This window comes from Ranitomeya variabilis, chromosome 3 (assembly GCF_051348905.1).
Source record: "Ranitomeya variabilis isolate aRanVar5 chromosome 3, aRanVar5.hap1, whole genome shotgun sequence".
Lineage (NCBI taxonomy): Eukaryota > Metazoa > Chordata > Amphibia > Anura > Dendrobatidae > Ranitomeya > Ranitomeya variabilis.
The window spans coordinates 219,060,941-219,085,261 of NC_135234.1; the positions used below are offsets into that span (position 1 = coordinate 219,060,941).

A 24,321-nucleotide genomic window follows, 5' to 3' on the forward strand; every position below is an offset into this window, starting at 1 on the left:
TTACCCCACTCCCTTAGGCCCAAGTCGCACTTAACGTATAAAAATACGGTCCATTTTTTACGGCCGAGAATCGCATCAGTGTTTTATGAACAGTAATTTCCATGCATCAAAGTATCCGTGTGTCATCCATATGGCATCCGTATAGCGAGTTTTTCTCACACCCTTGCAAAATGGACATTTAATGGTTTTTAGACCTGAAATAATTTAAATCATAATCAGCAACCCTATTTATTGCCTCTACAACAGTGTCACACTCCAATCTGAGCAATTTCTGGCTGTGCTTGTGTTGGGGTATTTCTTCTTTGTGTGAAACATGCAAATTGCCTCTTCTGAGAAAAAGAGGACTTTACTCTATAGCGCCACCTATTGGATGTAGCGATCCTACAAGTCACAATCAACCATTTAACGAGTCGTGCAATATGACTTAGGATAAAAGCCAAATCAGTATCTCAATTCGCAGACACGGTGTTTCGGGCTATTGGCCCTCGTCAGTGCGAAGCATGAGAACTGATTTGGCTAGGTGAGAGGCTCTGGAGTGGGGTCTAAGGGGTAACGTTTCTCCTTATGGAGAGTGACATACCATCTCTGGCTTGTCAAGGTAAGGAAGCTTATTCGCCGTGCAATGCTCCTCTGGGAATTTAAATATGCAAATTGCCTCTTCTGAGAAAAAGAGGACTTTACTCTATAGCGCCACCTATTGGAAGTAGCGATCCTACAAGTCACAATCAACCCTTTAACGAGTCGTGCAATATGACTTAGGATAAAAGCCTCTCACCTAGCCAAATATTTTTCTGTAGTGTTGTTGGCCCTGGTCGACAGTCGCTACAGGTTTATAATTGTAGATAAAGAGGTCTATGAAAGAACTGGAGACTCCAGAATCTTTTATTCTTCCATTATGTGTCGGCGGCTATGCAATAATCAGTTGGACCTACCACCACCACGCCAGCTTCCAGGCTCCAATAAGGAACCTGTGCCTTATGTCCTTGCTTCAGATGAGGCCTTTGAATTAACCCATCATGTCATGAGGCCCTATCCCCGTAGAAACCTGGACCACTGGCGCAGAATCTTTAACTTTTGCCTATCCTGTGCACGACGACTGGTGGAGTGTGCCTTTGGCATTCTATGTGCCAAATGGTGTGTCCTCCAGTCAGCCATTCATCTGAGTGAAGCTAATGTAAATGAAGTAATTAAAGCATGTGTGTTCCTTCACAACTTCAGCAGAACACATGATTGCTCATCACCTGATGATGATGAAGTTGTGTTGGGAAATGTTGTGATGCCTATTCCACATGTGATACCTCCCCATCGTCAGCCCTCTGGACTCAAAGTGCGGGATGTGTTGACTAATTATTTTGTTTCACCTGAGGGAGCTACTCCATGGCAAGAGAATGCTATATCTATGTTGTAATTTGACTTTTTTTAAGTGAAAAGCATGTTTGATATTAAAGTGTGTGTTCTGTTTCCCTTACATTGTTTAAAATGTGTAAATCTTAAGCTGATCAATATCAGCATTAAAAAGCAGACAGAATTCATATTGTTTCAATTGTTTATAATGTCAAAATAGAACTTTTGAAAACAATAAACCAGATTAGTTGCATATGGCTTTTGTGCCCAAACAAATTTAGGCAAGAAATAGTGAACCCATTTTTTTTTTTAAAACAAAATGACTAACAAATAAATAACTTTGCGTAAGCAAAAAAAAAACCACAACAAAATTATAAGTTATGGTAGGTTGGTGGTGGGGATGGTGGGAGGCCAGCTTGAGGTGGTTGCTGTGTTTGAGGCGCAACTTGGACCTCACCCTGTGTGTGGACATATTCTGCCCCAGAATGGGTGATGTGGCCATGATCCTGTTGGTGAGGAAAGAAGTGGGGTGAGGGATATTGTAGTGGATACTCCTGGGTATTTGGGTACTAACGTGTTTCATGACCCTCAATATGGCTATATTGACCATACCCATGGTGGGACCAGCCTCCAACAGTGGGTCTGATCAAGTGGCCATATTGGGCTGGTGGGTTGGTGACGGATTTGCCTGTGGTGTAGGCATCCGGGGAGGAGGTGGCTCAGATACTGATTGTGCCTGCACTTCTGTTATTGGTGCCATTCTGAGCTGGTTATTTGGGGACAGCTGCCACCGTTCTATATATTCAAAAAGCTGATATGGGTTATTGGGGGGTGTACAGGCATCAATATTTGAATAGATCCTCGCACATGCAGTCTGACTTCCCGGGGTAGTGGACTGAGGTACCGGGCCATGCTGCGGGCATAAGCTTCCTCACCATCATCGTGGGCAGCCCTGGAAAAATAATTTAACACCCCTGATTCTACATGCCTCCTGGTGTCAGAGGCTGTTATGTTTCTCCTGCGTTGGCCACGGCGGGGGATGACGGCAGGCTGTGGTGAGGTCTCCAGAGGCATGGTAGGGCTGCTGCTGTTTCCCTGGTCCTCCTGTTGCTGTTCCTCCTGTCTTCCTGATGCCACTGCTGGTGCTGGTGGTGGTGGGATGCAGCTGGAAGGTGCAGATGATGGGCCAGCCACCTCTTCACTTCCCCGACTGGGTCGATAGGGGCCTTGGAGTCGGAGCCTGTTTCCCTCTCAGTGAGGTTGGACTGAGTGCTGTTTTTTATTGGGTAAAAAAAAAAAATTGTAGATATGACCCTAACAGCATATATATAAAAAGTGGTGTGATGTAAGTACTTACGGTCTGATCCAGTATGGGAGCCAGAAAGGACAGGCAATCATAATAAATATATTTCCATTTAGTCGGTGTGGTGTGATGTAAGTACTTACGGTCTGAGATCCAGTATGGGAGCCAGAAAAGACAGGCAATCATAATAAATATATTTCCATTTAGTCGGTGCTGCATCACCCCTCCTGGTCCGCTGCTGACATTCCCGCGGCTACTGATCCCTGATGCTGTGCCAGCGTCTCATGACATCATCCACTGCAACGTAACATAATAATTAATTATGACATTGAAATTTTTAGGAAAAAACTTTAACATATATTTTACACTGTCATGTGGCCTGATAATGTTAAATTTTTACATCAGAAATATTCCACATATTCTTCAAAATCCATCACACATTATGATTGTATAGTCTAATGGTAACACGTGTTAGTTTGCTCAATAATATTAATAAAGGATAGTACTTACTAATTTGTTGCTGGCCCTCACGTGGTCTGTCCTCATAGTCAGGGAACATCTGGAGACATATCCTCCTCCATGCCGCCTCTTTTCAGGCCCGGTCAGCATAATGGGCGTCCCTCTGATCCCACAGTTCTGACCTCTCTTGGACCAGAACTATCAGCATCTCCACATTTAAGGTACCGTCACATTAAGCGACGCTGCAGCGATATAGACAACGATGCCGATCGCTGCAGCGTCGCTGTTTCGTCCTTGTGTGGTCGCTGGAGAGCTGTCACACAGACAGCTCTCCAGCGACCAACGATGCCGAAGTCCCCGGGTAACCAGGGTAAACATCGGGTTACTAAGCACAGGGCCGCGCTTAGTAACCCGATGTTTACCCTGGTTACCAGTGTAAATGTAAAAAAAAAAAAACACTACATACTTACATTCCGGTGTCTGTCGCGTCCCCCGGCGTCCGCTTCCCTGCACTGTGTAAGCGCCGGCCCTAAAGCAGAGCGGTGACATCACCGCTGTGCTTTGCTTTACGGCCGGCCGGCGCTGACACAGTGCAGGGAAGCGGATGCCGGGGGACGCGACAGACACCGGAATGTAAGTATGTAGTGTTTTTTTTTACATTTACACTGGTAACCAGGGTAAACATCGGGTTACTAAGCGCGGCCCTGCGCTTAGTAACCCGATGTTTACCCTGGTTACCAGTGAAGACATCGCTGAATCCGCGTCACACACACCGATCCAGCGATGACAGCGGGTGATCAGCGACGAAATAAGGTGCTGGCCTTCTAGCTCCGACCAACGATATCACAGCAGGATCCCGATCGCTGCTGCGTGTCAAACACAACGATATCGCTATCCAGGACGCTGCAACGTCACGGATCGCTATCGTTATCGTTGTTAAGTTGTTCAGTGTGAAGGTACCTTTATGTATGTTGACATACTGGACTCCATGGAGGCGTTCTTCCTGCATGTGTAGAGCGCTTTCTAAGCTAATTAGCATGTCAAAGCTTCATGATAATGGATGATTCAATTTCCTGTCACCTGGAGGAGTCTTGCGTATTTCTCGCAAGTCACACGTATGGTCCGTGTGTAATCAGTATTTTTCTCGCACCCATAGACTTGCATTAGCATTTTTCGGGCGTAATACGGTGACAATCGCAACATGCTGCGATTTCCTCCACACGTATAATACGGCCGAAAAAATTACACATGATGCGAGCTGCCCCATAGATTAACATTGGTCTGAGTGCTATGCGATTTTTTCGTGCATAGCACTTGTCCGTATTTCTCGGTAGTGTGACTCTGGCTTTACTCTGCCTGAAGCTTAGAACTTTGCACAGATACCCTAACTGGGAGGGGAGGTACTTAGTTAGTCTGTGAGGAAACAGTGGAAATTAAATGGAGAATGATCATGGAGGAGAGACATGTGCTCTCTCCAGGGACAGTGCAGAGAAGGATCAGGGTATCAGCCCCTAGGCCATCCATACTTCCAGAGTCGGGTGGTAAACCGAGATGCTGTGTGGTTTTCATAACCAGCAGTGAAGTATTTTTCCCAGGAGCTCCTATTAATCACGCAATCATGAAGCACTATACACTGTAACTGAGAGCGAAAAACCTCAGCTCTCCCAGAACACCCCCAGGGCGTCCAACAAATAGGACCACTCCAAGCAGAGATATATACGGAAAAATAGAGCAAAAAAGTCCACAGATACATAATTAAGTATAAAATGTATGAATAACGTTTTATTACAATCGATCAAAAAATACAAAACAATAACAAAATCATAAGTCAAACAGTGCAGAAGTGTGCTGTAGACACTCTGCAGAACAGAAAAGAACAATAAGGAGGACACATGACGGAAAGTGGAGTAGGGAGAGGCACTATGAATAAATCTCTTAGGTCATATGAGCAGGCCAAACAAATATCTATTAACAGGCAAAGGGTCCCAAAGGTATCCCATCCATGTAGCCAGCATAGATTAAGTATGACATCTTAAAGGCTTACCCATGTCAATAGTCACAGAGAGTGCCCCCTCCTTCTCACCGCCCCCGAAGCCCAGGAGCTCCCAGGAGCTCCGTAGCAACAGAGAATCAGTGAGAAATTATGCAAGAACATACACGTGCTTCACATAGGATTCATGCTGCAAGTTACTGGGGGAGAAAACACCATGAGTACTTGGCTGTACTGGAAGTTTCAGACTCCAGGAAACCTTTGTCCCAGAAGGGATTAGAGAAGCAGGGAGTTTATACTGATTCACAGCAAAGAGAGATAATTCCCATCATGCAGAGCAGACCGTATACCTGGTGAGAGTTCTATTCCATCCTTCAGTAAATGGTAAAGTGGCTTACCTTGTCTCCTGCTTTATTACTCTGCACCATCTACTTCTATCACTATCCCTGGGGGCCAGCCATAGTCGGAGGGTGTTAAACACATGCACTGCAATCATCACCTACCCCCCAGGGATCATCTGCAGTGCTGGCCATCTTACAGCCAAACACTCCAACTTGCGTCATGAACTCTTCTTTCTAATTTTTGTTTTTATTTTTATGTTTAATCCCTATTTCACTGTCCCTGGAGCACAGGCACCGGGCACGGCCACCATTGCCATGACATCCCAGAATCCAACGCTGCCCGGCGTCCTGAGTACCCCACTCTAGGTGATACAAAACTTGGCGTCACGAACAGGATACTGTGCGCCTAAAGACCCTAACGTTTCTAAAGAACTGTTGTTGTTTCAAGTTCCTGTGGTAGTGAGGAAGTCCTGGTCACTGTCCGTGCAGTGGCAGGAATCGCGGTAGGCAGGTACGGACTGGGGATGAAATTCAGCCCTGGCATTTGAAATCACACAGGCCCATGCTGTCCCCGTCCCCAATAACTAGATGGGATATATTACTAATATTGCCCTGGATGGAGGAAAGGAAGAATTACTACAAGACCAATATTTCTAATTATACCCACAGCATGCTGAGGTAAGTGACAGAGTGACTGGCTTTGTGCTCCGGCACAACTGTTAACAGTATGGGTGTCTTGAAAACATTGATTCTGTTAACAAAGTAGCACACAAGGCAGCCCACAACAAGACCGGCCCTTCTGGCATTTGCCAGAATTGCCAAATGGCCAGTCCGGCCCTGGCGGTAGGTGGACCCAGGATCCTACAGGGGCAACAACCTGCAACAGGCAGAGCGGTGAGTCACACCACTGCAAGGGTTAACTAGGGAGGGAAGATGTCTGATACCGGCGACCCTCAAGGTGAAGCAGCTGCGGCTCCCATATTGCCGTTAACAATGCCTTATATTCTGGGTGCGGCATGGCTGCCATAGTATGCAGGCGAATCATACACCTTAAGTGACTTCAAGGAAAAGCTGCGCAGCCTGTTCGAAATCTACCCTATATCAGAGGAGCAGAAAGTCCAGAAAGTCAGTATACTTCCAAGTTAGCTCAGTGGCACTGCCCAGAGAGAAGTTAGATCTTGGCCATCGACTAATAAAAAGTTTGTAAAAGACATTTTTGCTAGACTAAGGGGTACTTTTGACACCCATACTGCTTCAGAAATGAAGATGCGATTTTTCAGCTGCCGATAGAAATCAGAGGACACTGTTAGAGACTATGCCCTTAACCTTTAACCTGCAGGATGCGCTGTGGACCATCAAACAAATTGATCCAGACAGTGTAAGGGTACCGTCACACAGTGGCATTTTCATCGCTACGACGGCACGATTCGTGACATTCTAGCGATATCGTTACGATCTCGCAGTGTCTGACACGCAGCAGCGATCAGGGACCCTGCTGAGAATCGTACGTCGTAGCAGATCGTTTGAAACTTTCTTTCGTCGCTGGATCTCCCGCTGTCATCGCTGGATCGTTGTGTGTGACAGCGATCCAGCGATGCGTTCGCTGGTAACCAGGGTAAACATCGGGTTACTAAGCGCAGGGCCGCGCTTAGTAACCCGATGTTTACCGTGGTTACCAGCGTAAAAGTAAAAGAAAAAAAACCGTACATACTCACCATCTGATGTCCGTCAGGTCCCTTGCCGTCCGCTTCCCGCTCTGACTGTCTGCCGGCCGGAAAGTGAGAGCACAGCACAGCAGTGACGTCACCGCTGTGATCTGCTCTCACTGTACGGCGGCACTCAGTCAGAGTGGGAAGCGGACGGCAAGGGACCTGACGGACATCAGATGGTGAGTATGTACGGTTTGTTTTTTTTTACTTTTACGCTGGTAACCACGGTAAACATCGGGTTACTAAGCGCGGCCCTGCGCTTAGTAACCCGATGTTTACCCTGGTTACCAGCGAACCTCGGCATCGTTGGTCGCTGGAGAGCGGTCTGTGTGACAGCTCCCCAGCGACCATACAACGACTTACCAACGATCACGGCCAGGTCGTATCGCTGGTCGTGATCGTTGGTAAATCGTTATGTGAGACGGTACCCTAAGAGATGAGAACAAAATGATGAAAGAGCAGTTCATTGAGGGCCTTTTGTCTGACTCTAGTAAGGCTCAACTGCGCATTATGTCGTTGCAGAACCCTTACATGGACTTTACATGGACTTTGCTCAGTTTAAGGAGAGATCCATTCGTATCCTAAAGAAATCTACCTATGTCTGCACTGAGCCAGTTAAACACCTGACAGTTACATACCACCAGGGGGCAGTGTCCTCACCCCAGGTGTCTGCAGTACAGTACATTCAGACTCAGGCTGATGATTCTACTGCAGATTTACGGTTGCAAGTACAGGAACTGACTAAAAGTGTGGCTGCTTTATGTAAAACTGTCCAGTCTCTGCAGATCTGTTCCCCCACAGAGAGGATCCAATTAGCCTCGAGCCCGGATGATCTCCCATGGTGACGGCCGAAGAGGATGCCACAACAGCAGCGATGAGTGACCCACACCGGCAGGAGATCTACTGATCGATTCGACCCTTCCGCAAGACCCATCTGCAGATAAGGAATATCCTTTAAATGGGCGACCCCTGGGGGCAGGGACCAACTCCACGGGAGTAAGACAATCTGGTCCAACTAACTGGAGAAACAAGTGTGTTGGAGGATGTCCGCTTATACCCATTGTAATTGATGGTAACCCCTTCACTGCCCTCCTGGACACTGGTTCGCAGGTAACCACAATGCCCCACACACTGTGTCAGAGATATTGGGCTGATGCTGATTTCACCCGACGCCCTGATGGTGACTTGTCATTAATAGCAAGTAATGGTCACACTCTGACACATGTGGGGTACAAAGACGTCATTAAAGTGGGGAGGGTGGAGCTCAAAGCTCAAGGTCTCGTGATAGTAGATGTAGAAAGAAGGGAGTGTCAACCTACCATAACACTGGGCACAAATGTGATTGAAAATTGTTTAAGTGAGGTCATCGCCATTTTGCAAGACATAGCCGAGTCGGCCCGTACAAGGGGCAGCATGTCCTTAATAAAGAAATCAAGGCCCTCGTGCAGCAACAGCAGGTGGAGATAACTGGTGGGGAGATTGGTAGCGTAAGGGTGAGTGATCCCAACTCCAATATGCTTCGCCCCAGGAGTAAGACTCTCATCTGGTGCAGAGCAGCAGGGACTACCTGGCTCTGCTTGAACCAGTCTATTCAGATAGCAGACCTACTGTGATGACAGCCAGGGGGATTGTTGATGTTAAAAAGGGCAGGGTCCCGGTACGTGTTCTGAACTGTGGGGAGGAGGAAGCTTGCTTTCCCCGTCATGCAACTGTAGCCAAACTATTCACAGTCAGCAACAATGATATTCAGACAATGGCTCTCGTGTTCAGATGGAGGACTGGTTCCAAAGGATGCATGCTGGCACCGACTCCACTCCTGCACATCAGAAAACGGAGTATATCGAGTAGTACAAGAGTACGAGAGGGTTTTCAGTAAGCATCCCTTGGATTTTGGGCAGGTAAAAGGGGTTCAACATAATATTCCCACAGGAGATCACCCACCTATCACAGAAAGGTATCGTCCCATACCTCCCACTCATTATCAGTGTGCAAAAGGTATGCTAAATGAAACAAGCAGGGGTAATCAGGGATAGCTACAGTCCTTGGGCGGCTCCCCTGGTGTTAGTCAAAAAGAAAGATGGTACCATGCGCATGTGTGTAGATTACAGACAGATTAACAAAATTACTCACAAAGATGAGTACCCCTTACCGTGCATAGACGAGTCCCTAGCAGCATTAAAATCGTCTAGGTACTTCTCCACTATGGACTTAACCAGCGAGTACCGGCAGGTTCCTGTTGCAGAGGTGGACAAAGAAAAAACTGCGTTCACTACTCCTATGGGGCTATGTGAGTTTAATTGCATGCCATTCGGATTGTGCAATGCACCCGGAAGCTTTCAGAGACTTAAGGAATGTTGCCTTGGACATAAGAACTTTGAGACTGTGCTATTGTACTTGGATGATGTCATTGTATATTCTACGACCTATGAAGAACACCTGCAACACCTGGTAGAGGTCTTTGAGGCATTGTCCAACTTCGGCTTTAAGGTAAAACCATCCAAATGTCATCTACTAAAGCCCAAAGTGCATTATTTAGGTCATGTCATGAGTGCAGAGGGAGTAGCACCCGACCCAGACAAAGTGACTGTCATCAGAGACTGGCAGATACCCACCGACATCCAAGAGGTCAGACAATTCCTAAGGCTAGTGGGATACTACAGATGCTTTATTAAAGACTTTACTAAATTGGCAGCCCCCCTTCAAGACCTCCTAGTGGGCCAACCCAAAAAGGCCAGAAGTAAGAGTCCCCCGATAGAGTGGGGGGCTAGGTTGGATGAGTCGTTCAAAAGCCTTAAGCAAGCACTCACCGGAGAAGAGATCTTCGCTTATCCAGACTATGATTGGCTGTTTATACTGCACACAAATGCCAGCAATACTGGGTTAGGAGCTGTCCTATCTCAGGAGCAGCAGGGTAAGGATGAAGTCGTTGCTAAAGGTACCTTCACACTAAACGATGCTGCAGCGATACAGACAACGATCCCGATCGCTGCAGCGTCGCTGTTTGGTCGCTGGAGAGCTGTCACACAGACAGCTCTCCAGCGACCAACGATGCCGAGGTCCCCGGGTAACCAGGGTAAACATCGGGTTGCTAAGCGCAGGGCCGTGCTTAGTAACCCGATGTTTACCCTGGTTACCAGTGTAAAATGTAAAAAAACAAACAGTACATACTCACCTTCGCGTCCCCCGGCGTCCGCTTCCCTGCACTGACTGAGCGCCGGCCCTAACAGCAGAGCGGTGACGTCACCGCTGTGCTGTGCTTTCACTTCACGGCCGGCGCTCAGTCAGTGCAGGAAGCGGACGGCGAGGGACGTGACGGACATCAGAGGGTGAGTATGTAGTGTTTGTTTTTTTTTACTTTTACAATGGTAACCAGGGTAAACATCGGGTTACTAAGCGCGGCCCTGCGCTTAGTAACCCGATATTTACCCTGGTTACCATTGTAAAACATCGCTGGCATCGTTGCTTTTGCTGTCAAACACAACGATACACGCCGATCTGACGACCAAATAAAGTTCTGAACTTTCCTAAACGACCAGCGATATCACAGCAGGATCCTGATCGCTGCTGCCTGTCAAACTCAACGATATCGCTATCCAGGACGCTGCAACGTCACGGATCACTAGCGATATCGTTTAGTGTGAAGGTACCTTTATGCAAGTTGGAAGCTTCCTTTGACTGAGAGGAACAATACCAACTATAGCTCCTTCAAGTTAGAATTCTTGGCTATTGTTTGGCCAGTTACAGAGAGGTTCAAGCACTATTTAGCCTCATCTAAATTTACCATCTATATGGACAACAATCCACTGACCCATGTAAAGACAGCCAGGATCTGCTCCTTGGAACAAAGATGGATGGCTCAGTTATCCAACTATGAGTTTGTCAATAAATACTGAGCTGGCACTAAAAATACCAATGCTGATGCCTTGTCCCATATGCCAAATTCTCCTGATCCAGAAGATGATCTGGTGGGCCTGGAAGAGATAGAAATGCTGGCATTCCACCGCCACGCTGCCTCCCAAGACTATAACCGTGTGACAGGGAGAAGTCTTGCCATTCAAGAAGTTTCCCTTAATCCACTACCCCACCATGGTTGGGCAGAGACACAGAGCAGTGACCCGGAAAAATGTATTGTCAAAGAACTCCTTTGTGAAGCAAATTCATCTCCAGCTCCTGATGCACCTGCAGATGTCCAACAGTTGTGAAAAGAAAGAAAAAGCTGTTCACTTTGGAAGGCAACTTGGTCCGAAGAGCTATTAAGCCACGTACGCATGAACTGGTATGGCAGATCATGGTCCCAAGAAAATAAGTGCCCATGATCTTAGAAGATTACCACAATCAAGTGGGACACTTTGGTTGGAAAAACTTCTTCTGCTTCTTCTGGACAGGTATGAGACGGTCCATTGAACAGTGGTGTAGGGAATGCGGCCCATGTAATCTCAGACGGAAGAATTCCACCAGTCAAAGGGCCCTCTTGCAGCCCATCATCACTAAGCAACCTCTGGAGCTAGAGGCCTTAGACCACGTGCAACTATCCCCAAGCCGATCAGGATATAACTATGCCTTAATAGTGGATCACTATTCCCAAAGACCGAACAGCAAGAACAGCGACAAAGGCATTCCAAGAGTATTTCTGCAGACCCCATGGTTACCCAGATCAAGTGCTGACAGACAGAGGTCCTGCCTTCGAAGCAGAAGTCTTCAAAGAATTTTGCTCCCTATATGGATGTAAAAAGATCAAAACAATGCCATACCACCCACAAGGCAATGGTCTTGTGAAAAACTGAATTATCTGGTAATCAATTTATTGCAGATCCTACCACTAGAAGAAAAAAACAATTGGCCTGAGAAATTGACTGATTTGATGGAAATGTACAATCGTATCCCAACCAGCTCAACAGGGTATGCTCCAGCTTACTTGATGCGTGCACGGTCAGGTAAACTCCCCATTGACCTGGAAATGGGAGTCCTAACTCCTGAAACCATATCCAGCCAATTAGACACTGATTAGAACAGAGAAAGACTGCAGTATCAAAACGTTCAGCAATGTGTAGAAGAAAGTCTTGCTCAAGCTAGGCAAAAACAGGAAAGAGACTTTAATCGACATGCTGTGGCAACCTCCTTACCACCAGGTCAACAAGTGTTAAAGAAAAAGAGAAGAAACCACAAGTTAGATGACCAATGGGAAACCCATCCTTACACTTTTCAACCGTTTAACTATGACAACAGCAAAGTGTGCACCAAAGATGGCAGAAAAACGTGTAGTACCGTATCAAGAGACAATCTGAAAGTATGTCCAGCACAATTGCGTGAAAGCGTTGAGACTAAGGAAGATCCTCAGCTAATAGAAAAGACTGACGCAAAGATTCGCACTGTCCTAGGTTAATACCCCAGTTCTTGGCTACAAGTTGACAACGCAGTGGTAATTCCAGTGATGGTGTTCCCACAACGGTCTTTACCAGAGACACCAAACCATTCTGAAAGTAACGAACAGCTAATGCCAGCTACTGACACTTTGCATGCGGAAGAAACAGAAAACTTCCCCACAGTCAGCAGTGAACCTGTCGTACCTGTGGTAGGCTCAAAGAATCGTAGGAAGTTGCCTAGCATTCCTATTTTGCGCAGATCACAGCGTAGCACACAGGGACAAACCCCTTCTAGCTACCAAAATGATTTATAAAGTATTCTCATAGAGTATTAAAAATAATAAGTATATTTTGAATTTGTACTTACCCTGAACTATGCCTTATGTAATGTTATTAAAAATGTTGAAGAAGTTGTGCCCACATGGACTAATGTGATATTTCAGTAACTGATATGCTTTCTTCTACTACAAGAACTTTTGTAAGGATTCATAAACTTGAGAGGAAACCTCGTTCATCGTGCCTTAGCAAAAAGCCACCTAAAACAGCCAGTGCAGTGAAGGTTATATTATTTTCTGTGTGCCCTGCATTTGCACTCAGGGATGATCAAACAAATTGGAAGTGGTTTTGGGCTGTGATCCACGACTCAGTCAATGTGATTGTTTACTTATACTCAGGTTAAATGTTACGTCATTTTATTATACGTCGGCGTTCGGTGGTGTAGCCCAAGGACATGCTTCCTTTAATTTTTAACTTGCAATTTCACCGCACTTGTAATTTCTTTCCCGTTTTTGCAGTACAATATGTGGTAAAATCAATGGTGTCATTCAAAAGGACAACTCATCCCACAAAAAATAAGCCCTAATACGGCTATGTTGACAGAAAAATAAAAAAGTTATGCGAAGAAGGGGAGCAAAAAATGATAATGCAAAAATGGAAAATCGCCCAGGGTGCAGGGCTTAAAAATGTTCTTATATTTGGGATCTGCTTTTTTGTTGTTTGTTTTTTACTAAATGTATCCATGTTTTCTTGATTCCTTTTAAGTCCAAAATTGTTTACCGCCTGAGGATCTGGAAGTTGGATCATACAGTCCTAAGAAAAATGAGTATTCTTACAATGAAACTGTGATATACAAGTGCAATACACTACAACTTGTTGGAAAAGCTTCAGTCTCCTGTACAGATGAAGGCAAATGGTCATCTGGTGCACCACAGTGTAGAGGTTAGACATTTCACTTACTTATTTTTTTTTGTCTGGAGATACAATTAGTACTGAACTATTATGTTACTTTTGTAAATGTACTGTGTCTACTATTTCAGCTCTATCTAATTCACTTGAATGGGAATAAGCTGCAATACCTCACAATCGACACAACCTAAGAACACAAATGGCACTATTTTCAATTTGAAGCAGATGGCATAAGCCACTGGGCTCAGTGATTGGCAGTGATGCGAGCTGTTGTCCTGACATCACTGCTGCAGCCAAAACACTGAGACCTGAGCAGAGGCTGTGATCCAACACTGTCTGGTTTTCTTAGGGCGCAGATAGACTTCCATATAACTCTTGCGAGGATCGCATCGCACTGCACAGACTGACCGGGCACCTCTCCTGACCAGAGATTGACAGGGTGATGTATTTCTCTACAGATGTCATGCTCAGGTCAGGAGAGTCAACAGCCAGTTCAAGGATTGCGATATCATCTTCGCACAAGTTATACGGAAGTCTGTCTGCCCTCTTATTTCACATTACAGAAATCATTTGGTCCCCTCTTCTAAATCTGGAAAACCATTTTAAGGCCGGGGTCACACTTGCGAGTGCAATGCGAGAAACGAGTCTCACGCATCAATACTCGGCACTGCCGCCAGCACTCGGGACCGGAGCGTTCAGCTGCATAGAAATACATGCAGCCGCACGCTCCGGTCCTAGTGCTGGCGGCAGTGCCGGGTATTGATGCGCGAGTTTCTCGCATCACACTGGCAAGTGTGACGCCGGCCTAAAGACTACATTCTCAATATGTCTATTTTATGCAGTTTAGCCGTGCAAAAAACACAGCGCATTACAATTACAGCAATTTCTTGAGAGTTATAGAAAGCCCACTGTGGGTTTTTTACTCAATGTAAACTGACCTGTGCTGTGTGTTTGAAATCTGCAACATGTTAATTTCTTTTGCGAAAAATATGAATTTTATTTGCAGATTTTTCCCATAAATTTGAAAGAGAGGAGGAAAAACTGCATGTGTGTTTTTTCTGCAGAAACACATGTAACCGTATGTGGTATCCAAGACAAAGCAGTTTTATTTAAACCAGGACATATAAACATGAAACAAAAACCACAGCAGAAAAAAAATGTACACATGTAAAACACCCACAAAAAAACACAATAAAATAGCGATAGTGACCTAATATAACTAATAGCAGCAGAAATGCCGGAGAAAATCTGTAGCATCAAAACCTCCCCATATTCTCATCATTGGAACTTAGCCTTATACTGTGAGGCCGGCGTCACACTAGGCGTAAGTAAATACGGTCCATTTCTTACGGCCGTAATATGCAGTAATTGTCCCAACTGTAATTGTCCCAACTGCGATTTTTACCCACAAATTTATCCGTGTGTCATCCGTATGGCTTCCGTACGGCGATTTTTCCTCGCAGGCTTGCAAAATGGACATATCATGGATCCATCGGCTCAAATATTCTTAAAAACATATATACAGTTATATATATATATATATATATATATATATATATATACACAGTACAGACCAAAAGTTTGGATACACCTTCTCATTTAAAGATTTTTCTGTATTTCCATGACTATGAAAATTGTACATTCACACTGAAGGCATCAAAACAATGAATTAACACATGTGGAATTATATGCTCAACAAAAAAGTGTGAAACAACTGAAATTATGTCTTATATTCTAGGTTCTTCAAAGTAGCCACCTTTTGCTTTTATGACTGCTGTGCACACTCTTGGCATTCTGTTGATGAGCTTCAAGAGGTAGTCACCGGGAATGATTTTCACTTCGCAGGTGTGCCCTGTCAGGTTTAATAAGTGGTATTTCTTGCATTATAAATGGGGTTGGGACCATCAGTTGTGTTGTGCAGAAGTCTGGTGGATACACAGCTGATAGTCCTACTGAATAGACTGTTAGAATTTGTATTATGGCAAGAAAAAAGCAGCTAAGTAAAGAAAAACGAGAGGCCATCATTACTTTAAGAAATGAAGGTCAGTCAGTCCGAAAAATTGGGAAAACTTTGAAAGTGTCCCCAAGTGCAGTGGCAAAAATCATCAAGCGCTACAAAGAAACTGGCTCACAAGAGGACCGCCCCAGGAAAGGAAGACCAAGAGTCACCTCTGCTTCTGAGGATAAGTTTATCCAAGTCACCAGCCTCAGAAATTACAGGTTAACAGCAGCTCAGATTAGAGACCAGGTCAATGCCACAGAGAGTTCTAGCAGCAGACACATCTCTACCATAACTGGAGGAGACTTTGTGCAGCAGGCCTTCATGGTAAAATAGCTGCTAGGAAACCACTAATAAGGACAGGCAACAAGCAGAAGAGACTTGTTTGGGCTAAAGAACACAAGGAATGGACATTAGACCAGTAGAAATCTGTGCATTGGTCTGATGAGTCCAAATTTGAGATCTTTGGTTCCAACCACAGTGTCATTGTGCCATGCAGAAAAGGTGAACGGATGGACTGTACATGCCTGGTTCCCACCGTGAAGCATGGAGGAGGAGGTGTGATGGTGTGTGGGTGCTTTGCTGGTGACACTGTTGGGGATTTATTGAAAATTGAAGGCATACTGAACCAGCATGGCTACCACAGCATCTTGCAGCGGTATGCTATTCCATCCGGTTTGCGTTTAGTTGGATCATCATTTATTTTCCAACAGGATAATGACCCCAAACACACCTCCAGGCTGTGTAAGGGCTATTTGACCAGGAGGGAGAGTGAACCAGACCTGAACCCAATCGAGATGGTTTGGGGTGAGCTGGACCACAAGGTGAAGGCAAAAGGGCCAACAAGTGCTAAGCATCTCTGGGAACTCCTTCAAGATTGTTGGAAAACCATTCCCGGTGACTACCTCTTGAAGCTCATCAAGAGAATGCCAAGAGTGTGTAAAGCAGTCATCAAAGCAAAAGGTGGGTACTTTGAAGAACCTAGAATATAAGACATAATTTCAGTTGTTTCACACTTTTTTGTTAAGTATATAAATTCATAGTTTTGATGCCTTCAGTGTGAATGCACAATTTCCATAGTCATGAAAATACAGAAAAATCTTTAAACGAGAAGGTGTGTCCAAACTTTTGGTCTGTACTGTATGCCAGTGAGACATATATATATATATATATATATATATATATATATATATATATATTTATATTTATATTTAATTCAGCGCTAGATAGGGAAAGCCGGCAATTGAATTACCGGCTTTTCTGCTATCTCCTTCACAAACCCGACAGGATATGAGACATGGTTTACATACAGTAAACCATCTCATATCCCTTCTTTTATTACATATTCCTCTTTACTAATGTAAGAAGTGTCTGTGTAAAATTTTGAGGCTCTAGCTATTAAATTAAGGGGTTAAATCCTGGAAAAAATTGGCGTGGGCTCCCGCGCAATTTTCTCCACCACAGTGGGAAAGCCAGTGACTGAGGGCAGATATTAATAGCCTAGAGAGGGACCATGGTTATAGGACCCCCCTGGCTAAAGACATCTGCCCCCAGCCACCCCAGAAAAGGCACATCTGTAAGATGCGCCTATTCTGGCACTTAGCCTCTCTCTTCCCACTCCCGTGTAGCAGTGGGATATGGGGTAATGAAGGGTTAATGTCTGTAAAACTTGGTGAATGAATGGAATGCAGGGGAATGTACTGTAGTTACCTCGAGTCGCGGTGATGCGCCCTCTGCTGAATGAACTCATATGAACTCGAGCCTGGGAAAATATTCTGAAAAGTTTTACAGTCAGAAGCACAGCTGCATTAGCAGAGCTCCTGGGTGTAAAATGATTTAACCCCTTCATCTGGATTTACAGCGTGGGACAAGACTGTAACGACGGAAGGTATGGAATATTGTTGTTTGTTTTTTTAACTTTATTTCAGGTGACAAGGGTCTTCAGGTGGATTAAGAGTATAATAAAATATTAAAACACCATGTGTCTTTATTTCATTAAAATACTTTTTAATAATGTGTGTGTGTTTTATTAACCATTTACTACTATTGGATTAATAATGGATAGGTGTCATAATTGACGCCTCTCCATTATTAACCTGGCTTAATGTCACCTTACAATAGCAAGGTGACATTAACCCTTCATTACCCCATATCCCACCTCTACAGGGGAGTGGGAAGAGAGAGGCTAAGTGCCGGAATAGGCACATCTTACAGATGTGCCTTTTCTGGGATGGCTGGGGGCAGATGTTTTTAGCCAGGGGGGTCCTATAACCATGGTCCCTCTCTAGGCTATTAATATCTGCCCTCAGTCACTGGCTTTCCCACTGTGGCGGAGAAAATTGCACGGGAGCCCACACCAATTTTTTCCAGGATTTAACCCTTTAATTTAATAGCTAGAGCCACAAAATTTTACACAGAGACACTTCTTTCATTAGTAAAGAGGAATATGTAATAAAAGAAGGGATATGAGATGGTTTACTGTATGTAAACCATGTCTCATATCCTGTCGGGTTTGTGAAGGAGATAGCAAAAGCCGGCAATTGAATTACAGGCTTTTCTGCTATCTAGCGCTGAATTAAATATAAATATATATATATATATATATATATATATATATATGTCTCACTGACATATATATATATATATATATATATATATATATATATATATATATACACACATACTATGTGTAGACATTTATTCTACCTATTCTATTCTATTCTGTCAGTGTGATTTTACTGTACACCGCACTGAATTGCAGGCTTTTCTGTAGAACACCGATGCGTATTTCTCGCAAGTCGCACGCATGGTCCGTGTGTAATCCGTAATTTTCTCGCCCCCTAGACTTTCATTGGTGGATTTTTTGCGCAATATGCTGACAAACGCAGCATGCTGCGATTTTCTACACCCGTAACATACCGTATATTACGGATGCGTAATATACGGCAGATAGGAGCTGCCCCCTAGAGAATCATTGGGCCGTGTGCAATGCGTATTTTCTGGACGTATTTTCTGCGCTCATACATCCGTAAAACTCGCTAGTGTGACGCCGGCCTCATAGTCATCATATTTATCAGCACAAGGTAGAGCTTCTGAATTTTAAAGACAATAATAAATTAATTCTACTATATTTTTGCAGCTGTTTGCACATTTCCTCCTAAACTTGACTTCGCAGTTGTAGAGGAAGAGGAAGAGTTCATTGATATGGGAAAAAGCATACAGTACAAATGCCGCGCTGGTTTTGTTCCTGTCACTGGCAAAAATAATAAACTAACATGCCTTGAAAACCTCAAATGGTCACAGCATGAGTTGTTCTGCACACGTAAGTCTATTTTATGCTCCCATTCCTACTTTATGCTATAAAATTAATTTATAATATGGGGTAATGTGTAATTCAGATGATTTTTCTCACAAAATAAGAGGCCAAACCCAGAAATCCCTCCAGGTGCATGATATTAGACTAACTTCAATGCAATATTGAGTGGCATAGTTGTGAGGAGAAAAATCAGAATAAGGTCTCATTTAGATGTCCATTTTTTTCTCTTAGGCTATGTGCACATGTTCCTGATTTTTCGCGTTTTTTGCGCTTTTTTTCGGCGGTATTCTGCGGCAAAAACGCATAAAAAATACATACATTATGCATCCGATCATTTCCAATGAATTCCGCAATTTTTGTGCACATGCTGCAGATTTTTCAGCAAAAAAAACTGCATGCGGAAAAATACACAGCATGTTCATTAATTTTGCGGATTTTTTGTGGATTTCCCACTATGAAATTGAATTGGGAAGCTCCGGAAAAACATGCGAAAAATCCACACAATATCCGCTCAAAAAATGCGCAAAAAACGCAACAAAACCACGAGTAAAACGCATGCGGATTTTATGCGGAGAATCTCCGGTTTTGCTCAGGAAATTTCTGCATAAAATCCTGACATGTGCACATAGCCTTAAAAGAAAAAAAAAAAAAAAAACGGCCCTATTTTCATTACTGCTTTGGACCAGTGTTTCACCAGCGTTTGGTCAGTGTGTACATTTTTTTACTATCATTGTTTCATTACAGATTTTCTAATATGCAAATAAAATTTGCTAAGCTCCTACCCATTCCAATGTTAAAAAAGGACAGTATGTGTTTTGTATATGATATGAATAACATTCATGTGTTGTCAGTAATTTTTATGGACCGGCAGACTTGTATGGGTGACTTTCATTGGTGACTCAGATCAAAAATGGACATGTCTCCTTGATTTCTTTTGCTGACACGTCCACAAACACGACAAGTAAAAAACTCCTTAGAATATAATGGACACAGATAGAACACATATGTGAAATTTAGATGTCTAAATTAGGCATAAAGAAGCATAAAAGGTTTTTGAAGCTGCACTTTATTTACTCCACATGACCCAAGTTCAGAAGTGCTGGTTTGCATACTGACTGGAGATTTGTAACTCAAATGAAACTTGAAACTTACAATATATTTATTAAAAAATGCTTTATTGATACTCTTTTAAAAGTGCTTGCAATTTACATTAAATCTACTGACTTGTTTCCTTAGTCATAGCATGCTTTTCTCTTTTGAATAAACATGGTAAAAAGATTGTGAAACCAATGAAACAACAATGCATTATGGCTACATGCACACAGTGTAGGGTACATTGCATCAATGATGTCATCTTCTATAAAATATTACCTCTATATGATCCCCAATTATGAAATCTAACCATCACTGTCTATCCTTATTAGCTACAACCTCCACACTGTCTGCCTTTATTAGCTAGAACTGCCACATTGTTCCTCTTCAGTGCCGTCTTTTACGCTGCTCCTTTTCCATCCTGTACCAGAACCACCATCAGCACATTAATATATCACCAGAACTATCTTCAGTACGTGAAAATATCACCAGAACCATCATCAGTACCTGAATACACAACCAACCATCATTAGTACATGAATATCGAACTACAAAAACTATCACACATGAAAATATCACTAAGCTTACTACAGCAATCAATTGCAATGTCAGGTAAGCCCCTGTCATATCCATTTGTATTACATGAACCTTCAACTCCTTATACAACCTTAACAATGTTAAGGAGATGCTGGAAGTCATTACCAACCATCATTTGACTACAGCCCATACAGGAACCACAGTACTGATTAGACTTAGTCAGTATCACATGGAAATATTTGCATTCAGGTCCCATACGCAAGATGTCTTCTCATATTGAAGTCCTTTTCTTTCTTATTTCCACCATCTTGGCCAGATGACATAATGACTTTTCTAATCTCTGCAGATTTCACTCTTTTCTGGCCTTCTGTAGCACATCTCAACATGGTGCCCTTAAAAATAGAAGTGTCATTATGTTACTCTGCTACCTGCACAAAAAAATTACCCCCAAACTGTTCCTCTTATGTTACATGACCTTCACACTATCCTATTAATGTGGATACCCTCAAATAAAAGCTGAAAGTCTGAACTTCAACTACATCTGAATTGTTTTGTTTAAAATTCATTGTGGTAATGTCTATAACCAAAGTAAGAAAAATGTTGTCTCTGTCCAAATATATATGGACCTAACTGTATATAATTTATATCAGCACAATTTTGGAGCCAAATGTTTTTTGGTTAGGAAGTTATAAGGGTTAAAAATTGAACAGTGATTTCTCATTTTTACAACATCATTTTTTGGGGGACCAAATCTTATTTGAAGTCACTTAGAGGGGTCTATATAATAGAAGATACCCAAAAGTGACACCATTCTAAAGACTGCACCCCCAAGGTACTCAAAGCCAAATTCAAGAAGTTTATTAAAGGGAACCTGTCACCCCCAAAATCGAAGGTGAGCTAAGCCCACCGGCATCAGGGGCTTATCTACAGCATTCTGTAATGCTGTAGATAAGCCCCCGTTGTATCCTGAAAGATGAGAATAGGAGGTTAGATTATACTCACCTGGGCGGTCGGTCCTATCCGATGGGCGTCGCCTCTCTGACCTTTCCCGGCGCCAGCGCACTGCAGTACATTGCTCTGCCCTCAAAATGGCAGACAAAGTACGCCGGTGCCGGAGCCGCAGAGTGAAGACAAGAAGAGGACATCATCGTAAGAAGATAGGAGGCCCCAGACCGGACCACGATGCCCATCAGACCGGACCGCAGCGGGACCGCCCCTGGGTGAGTATAATCTAACCTCTTTTTCTCATCTTTCAGGATACATCGGGGGCTTATCTACAGCATTACAGAATGCTGTAGATGAGCCCCTGATGCTGGTGGGCTTAGCTCACTTTCGATTTGGGGGGTGACAGGTTCCCTTTAAACCTTCAGGTGCTTCACAGGAATTTTTTGAATGTTATAAAAAAAATTAACATTTAACTTTTTTTCACAAAAAATTTAATTCTGATCCAAATTTTTTTATTTTACCAAGGGTAACAGGAGAAATTAGACCCTAAAAGTTGTTGTGCAATTTGTCGTGAGTACAATGATACCCCACATATGGGGGTCAACCACTGTTTGAGCACATGGCAGAGCTCGGAAGGGAAGGAGCACCATTTAACTTTTTCAACGCAAAATTGGCTGGAATTAAAATCAGATGCCAAATCGTGTTTGGAGAGCCCCCTGATGTGCCTAAACAGTGGAAACCTCCCACAAGTGACCGCATTTTGGCCACTAGATACCCCAAGGAACTTATCTAGATGTGTGGTGAGCACTTTGAACCCCCAAGTGCTTCTGTAACACCCCAGGTAACCGATTGTTACAGTGACATTGCTTTCCTCACGAGGAGAGTGATGTCACGCTTTGAAGAAGGGAAGGATCCATTTATCAGGTAATCAGCACATACAACACCATTCTGACTTCAGGCCAGAAGAGGGAGCTCTATACCCGACTTCAGGGGTGCTGTTCTCTCTGGTGAGGAGGAGGAGTCAGTTGCTAGGCTGTTGCTAGGCAGTTAGGAAGAGTTAGTTAATTGGTGAGAGGAGAGCGACGTGTGAGGAAGGAAAGCTGGAGCCGAGTGATTCTGCAGCTCCTGGGAAGGAAAGACAGAGCAGAGCAACTGATAAAGAGACTGAAAGGGAAAAGAGGCAAAGGCGAAGTTAAGACCAGAGGAGAATAGCTGCAATTTAGCTACCTCTTAACAGAGCGCAGATACCGGTGGCCTGTAAACCGAGGTTGTGAGGGGCTCTAAGACTCACAGCAGAAACCGTCAGGACAACTGAACTACAGGTCACTTGGCCGCCCTAACGCCTGAAGACACAGTGGTGTATAGAGTCCGGGTCGTGATAGAGACCCTGTAAAAAGGCTCAAGCCACCTGTCATATAGGTTAGTGTCCCACTTACACAAAAGGACAGAAACCTCATGAGGACCTTGTTGGACAGCTATAGGCAGCAAGGAACTACACCTCAAGGCTAGAGGGAAGGCTTCTAACCGCACCTGGTAAGGGGGAAATCCCAACTTCCTTCCAAGCCAGCTGGACCACCACCAACACCTGTGATCCAGTACCCTGGTGTTATGACCGGGTGGTTACAGAGTAGCACTGAGATGACCTGGTGGGTATGGAGCACTGAGATGACCTGGTGGATAAAACCAATCATGGACAAGCTCCGAGGAGGTGGCAGCTCCACCGACAACAATCACAGTTATGACCTGGTGATTACGGAGCAGCACAGAAATGACCTGGTGGGTAAAATGTACAAGCTCTGAGGAGGTGGTAGCTTTACTGACCGCAATCCCTACTCCTAACACCAACACTAGAAATAGCCGTGGGACGTACCTATCTCTGCCTAGACGCCTCGACACAGCCTAAGAACTAACTACCCCTGAAGATGGAAACAGAAAACTATCTCGCCTCAGAGAAACCCCCAAAAGGAAAGATAGCCCCCCACAAATATTAACGGTGAGTGGAGAGGGAAATGACAAACTCAGAAATGAAAAATAGATTTCAGCAGAGGAGGCCAACACGATCTAAATAGACAGAGATAGAAAAGGATACTGTGCGGTCAGTATAAAAACTAAAATCCACGCAGAGTTTACAAAAATAACCTCCACACCGAATCACGGTGTGGAGGGGCAAATCTGCACCCCAGAGCTTCCAAATAGCCTGAATATTTCATAATGACAAGCTGGACAAAAGAGACATAACTTAAACCTGAACAGAAGGTCAAAAGCAGGGATACACCCAAGAACTAGCAGAACTTATCTTAAGCTGAAATGGACTGGCCAACAGAGTACTTCCAGGAGAGGACTGAATCCAACAGGAATACATTGACAGCTGGCATCGACTACAGACTAGAGCCCAGTTAAATAACAAGGCCAGGGAACCGATTATTGAAGGCAGCTGCTAAGTTCCACTCGAAACCACCAGAGGGAGCCCAAGAGCAGAACTACCAAAAATACCATTCATAACCACAGGATGGAGCCCAAGAACGGAATTCACAACAGTACCCCCCCCCCTTGAGGAGGGGTCACCGAACCATCACCAGAGCCCCCAGGCCGATCGGGACGAGCCAAATGAAAAGCACGTACCAAATCGTCAGCATGGACATCGGAGGCTAAAACCCAAGAATTATCCTCCTGGCCATAACCCTTCCACTTGACCAGATACTGAAGTTTCCGCCTCGAAAGACGAGAATCCAAAATCT

General features: G+C 44.1%; 1 protein-coding gene across 1 annotated transcript in view; it reads left to right on the plus strand.

Moving 5' to 3' along the window:
- LOC143815681 (sushi, von Willebrand factor type A, EGF and pentraxin domain-containing protein 1-like) overlaps nt 1-24,321 on the plus strand; it is a 493,353-nt gene that overhangs the window by 412,101 nt on the left and 56,931 nt on the right. Inside the window, exons 12-13 of the mRNA XM_077295192.1 lie at nt 13,551-13,727; nt 18,833-19,015. Of these exons, the coding sequence (XP_077151307.1) occupies nt 13,551-13,727; nt 18,833-19,015 (360 nt within the window). The remainder of the gene's footprint in view (nt 1-13,550; nt 13,728-18,832; nt 19,016-24,321) is intronic.